Genomic DNA, 4,032 nt, shown 5'->3' on the forward strand with positions numbered 1-4,032 from the left:
ATGGGTTGATAAATTTGATTTCCATTGATCATTTTTGTGTGATTTTGTTGTCAGCACATTCAACTATGTAAAGAAAAAGTATTTAATAAGAATATTTCATTCATTCAGATCTAGGATGTGTTATTTTAGTGTTCCCTTTATTTTTTTGAGCAGTGTATAATCAAATGAGTTGCTTGTCATAAACTCAATATAGATCCCTATGGAGTGGTTACATGGTGACGCTGAAACTACAATCCCATGTGATCATACACTATGATATATTTAGAGGCTACCAGGACAAGTTATTGAAGCAGTATCACTCTCTCAAGCAAGAAGACATTTCATCCACTCAAGTTTTTTTATTACTTTCACACCTCAGAAATCTGATAATGTACAGATATTATTGGGAACTTCTTGGGGGGGAAATAAGAATTTGAGGGAGGATGTGAATTAGTTTTGTTAAAACTGTTGTGTTTAGTCTGAGCCTAAACAGAATCAAATTATTCACACTTGATTTCATTCACCTCCATACACACTGAAGCCTTGTAAGGACTAAGAATTTTTGCATTGACCAGAGGAAGAAAATTAACAAAAGCTATGGAGAACTCAACCCAAGTCAAGCTCTTTTATCTCTTTGGCTTACAAGAGACATTTAACAACAAATCAGTCTTTTTTATCTTGTCTCTTATCACATATCTTCTCATCATCACTGTGAATCTGACTCTGATCATAACAATCATTCAGGAGAAAGGCCTCCATGAGCCCATGTATATCTTTCTGTGTAGTCTATGTGTCAATGGATTGTATGGAACCGCTGGTTTCTACCCCAAGTTCTTACTGGACCTTCAGTCAGATGTTCAGGTGATATCTTATGGTGGATGTTTGACTCAAGCCTATGTAATATACACATTCGTAATATGTGAAATGTCTACTCTAACAGTGATGTCTTATGACAGGTATGTGGCAATATGCAGACCACTACTATACCATACCATTGTGACATCTTTAACTGTTAGAAAGTTACTCTTACTTTCTTGGTGTTATCCTTTATTTATATCACTCATAGCAGTTATTTTAACCGCCAGGATTCCTTTGTGTGGATCTCGCATTGATAAGATCTTCTGTGACAATCCATCTATACTGAAACATGCATGTTTACCCATTACCATCAATCAGATTTTGAACAAATGTATAATAGTGGTTCATGTTTTACAGCTACTTTTCATTGTATTTTCTTATGGTCAGATTGTAAGGAATTGTGTAAAGTCAGCTAAAGGAAGAACTAAGTTCACACAGACTTGTGTGCCACATTTAATAACAATTGTTATTTACATCACAGTGACCCTGTTTGACACGTTGCAAGGGTGGAATAATGTAAATATTACGCTAAATATGCGTAACGCAATGGCCGTACAATTCCTTGTTATACCACCTGTCTTAAACCCTGTCATATATGGACTTAACCTCAAGCAGATTCGAAGGGCAGTTTTTAGAAAGTGTAATGCACAAAAAATCATTGATATGAAACGTTAGTTACATGATCCTACACAACAGGGAGACTTCCTGATCTCAGAAGTCAACAAAAAAAAGTTTGAGGTGGGTTTAGAAGTGTAGGGGGGGGGGACATAACCTGGAAGTGGGTCTGGGGGTCCTCCCTAAATTTCTGGGGCATCTAATGCTAATTTCCTGCATTTCTACTAGTGCTGTAGACAACAACAACAAGTCTTTTCTTTTGACCAATCAATTTGTCTACATTTTAAAACATGTATTTTATCATATATAGACACATCTTACCATTTCCACCAACCTGCGAGAGAGTTATGCTTTTCATAGGCACATTTTCATGGAACAGTTTGATTTACTTTATTTTGTATCTCAAAATCATTGTCTGTGGTTAATCTGTATTCTACAATATAAATATACATTTAATTGATACAAATCTAAAAGTAACTGTTATTGCCACTGCCGACTATGTAAAAAAAGCCTACATAAAGCCTACATAAAGCCAACACATAAAAACATTGTAGGCTGCAGTCAGAAAAATTTCCTGATAAATATAAATATCCTATAAATCACATTGGCTACGCATGACCTGTCTGCAATGAACTCTAAACATTGTATCAACTATCAACTGGGTCAGGTATTTTATGACGTTTCCTCTGGATAAGAGCATTACATTTTTCCCTTTCATGCCGAGTGGTAATCGAACGGGAGAAAGATGGAAATATTATTCAAATACTTTGAGGAACTATTGTCATTCTCAATTAATTCTAAAAACAGACTTTGTTTCCTTGCTGTTTGAGGTGAAGAAAAAATACTTTGATTCGCTCCACAGCTCATTAGTGGTGGTGAGTTATGACATTCAGAAATACTATCAGACATCACCAAATGGGCACATGTATAGGCCTACATTTGCACGCAGGCCAGGTAGACTAGTCCTACTTCTATATGGGTAATCAGGTGTCATGACTTGCCCTTTTGAGTAAAGATCATAGATGCCAGATCCCCCCCCTCTCTCTCTCTCTCCCACCACAGTTTTATGATGGTCGGAAATACCTGCGGGAAAACTCTCTCTCCCACTCTTTCAGAAATGGGAGTTAAATCCCTTTGTTACCACAGAGAGAGAAGTTGCAGTACGGTAACATCAAAAGGTTGAATAATGAAACAATATTTCTGTAATCCAAACAGTTGGAAGGGTCTGTGGGTACTTAATGAACAATTATGTCAGATCAGTTGTTGTTTTGGGATGTCATTAAGGACGGTATAACAACATAACTGTATCTCTGTGTATATTTCCGAGTTGTCAGGTTTACATCCAAATGTTGTGAAACTTATAGGATTAAATATGGAACTATTTGTGAGAAGATGAAATGTGATCTTGACCTTCTAAATGAGAACATTGTTTTTCATGTAAAGTTTATCCAGTCAGTTATCATGCCCACGTGAGCACAGACATTATGCCAAGCGTAATGGAACGCACTTTTCCCCAAAGTTTTTAAAAGGACTCGCTGAAGAATTAACATATTCGACCAAAACACGTTGGGTTGCTGCCGGTGTGTGAAGTGGTTCCAGCTGAATACATTACAAATGGTTTTAAAACTACAAGACCAGAAAACGGTAAGACACTCTTAAACTCACTTGAGTGAATAAGATGAAGACTACACAGGAACATTCAGTTGCAGCTGTTTAAGTACTCTTAGTCTAGTAAACTTGACTGAGAACCACCGGGTGGTACTCTGAAAGATACATTCTAAAGAACATTTCCCTATCAAACGACGTATCCATTTTTACAGAGCCCGCTGAACAAGCCACAACTACAAAAGACTTTGATCTCTGGTGGACAAACCAGAGACTTTCTGTCGAATTACTCCCTAGACGGACCGGCGATTTCAACAGAGAGACAACAAGAGATACACACGTAAATATGTATATTGCAATTATTTTCAAATGAGCGGCTGTTCAGGTGCAAAGTATTTGCATTTCCATGAGCATAGTTATCAGCTGTACGTACGATAGTGAAGTCCTTTGTCTCTTCTCCCGCTCTTTCTTACATGTCCCTGCCATTTTTTTTTTGTAACAAGCCATCATATCGGGTTAATCCACTAGGGACTTTTCATTGCCTTGTGTAGTAATCAATGTGTAAGCTATCCTGTTTATGTATTTATGTCACGACTTCTGCCGAAGTCGATGCCTCTCCTTGTTCGGACGGTGTTCGGCGGTCGAATTCGCCGGTCTTCTAGCCATCACCTATCCATTTTTAATTTTCCATTTGTTTTGTCTCGTTTTTCCACACACCTGGTTCTCATTTCTCTCATTATGTGTTGTGTATTTAACCCTCTGTTTTCCCCATGTCTTTGTGTGGTATTGTTTATCTGTTCATGTATGTGCACGTTAGGCTGGTTAAACTGGGTTATGTTAAACCCTTATTTGTATTTCGTGTTAGTTTGTGCCTTGTGCTTTTAGGTCGCCAAATAAAAGGCTCCGTTTTGCTACCAACTATCTGCTCTCCTGCGCCTGACTTTCTACAGCCCTTCACGCATGTCCTGACAATTT

At 37.6% G+C, this 4,032-nt stretch overlaps 1 protein-coding gene across 1 annotated transcript; it reads left to right on the forward strand.

Annotated features, from left to right (window-relative positions):
* The first annotated feature begins 576 nt into the window (after positions 1–576).
* On the forward strand, positions 577–1,512 carry LOC139547523 (olfactory receptor-like protein DTMT). Its single transcript, XM_071356386.1, has one exon. The coding sequence runs from the start codon at positions 577–579 to the stop codon at positions 1,510–1,512; it is 936 nt and encodes a 311-aa protein (XP_071212487.1).
* The last annotated feature ends 2,520 nt before the right edge of the window (positions 1,513–4,032 follow it).

Source organism: Salvelinus alpinus, chromosome 21 (genome assembly GCF_045679555.1).
Source record: "Salvelinus alpinus chromosome 21, SLU_Salpinus.1, whole genome shotgun sequence".
NCBI classification, from domain to species: domain Eukaryota; kingdom Metazoa; phylum Chordata; class Actinopteri; order Salmoniformes; family Salmonidae; genus Salvelinus; species Salvelinus alpinus.

What these genes read in the sequence shown, in the direction of transcription:
- LOC139547523 (XM_071356386.1), top strand. Translation starts at nt 577, where the DNA reads ATGGAGAACTCAACCCAAGTCAAGCTCTTTTATCTCTTTGGCTTACAA.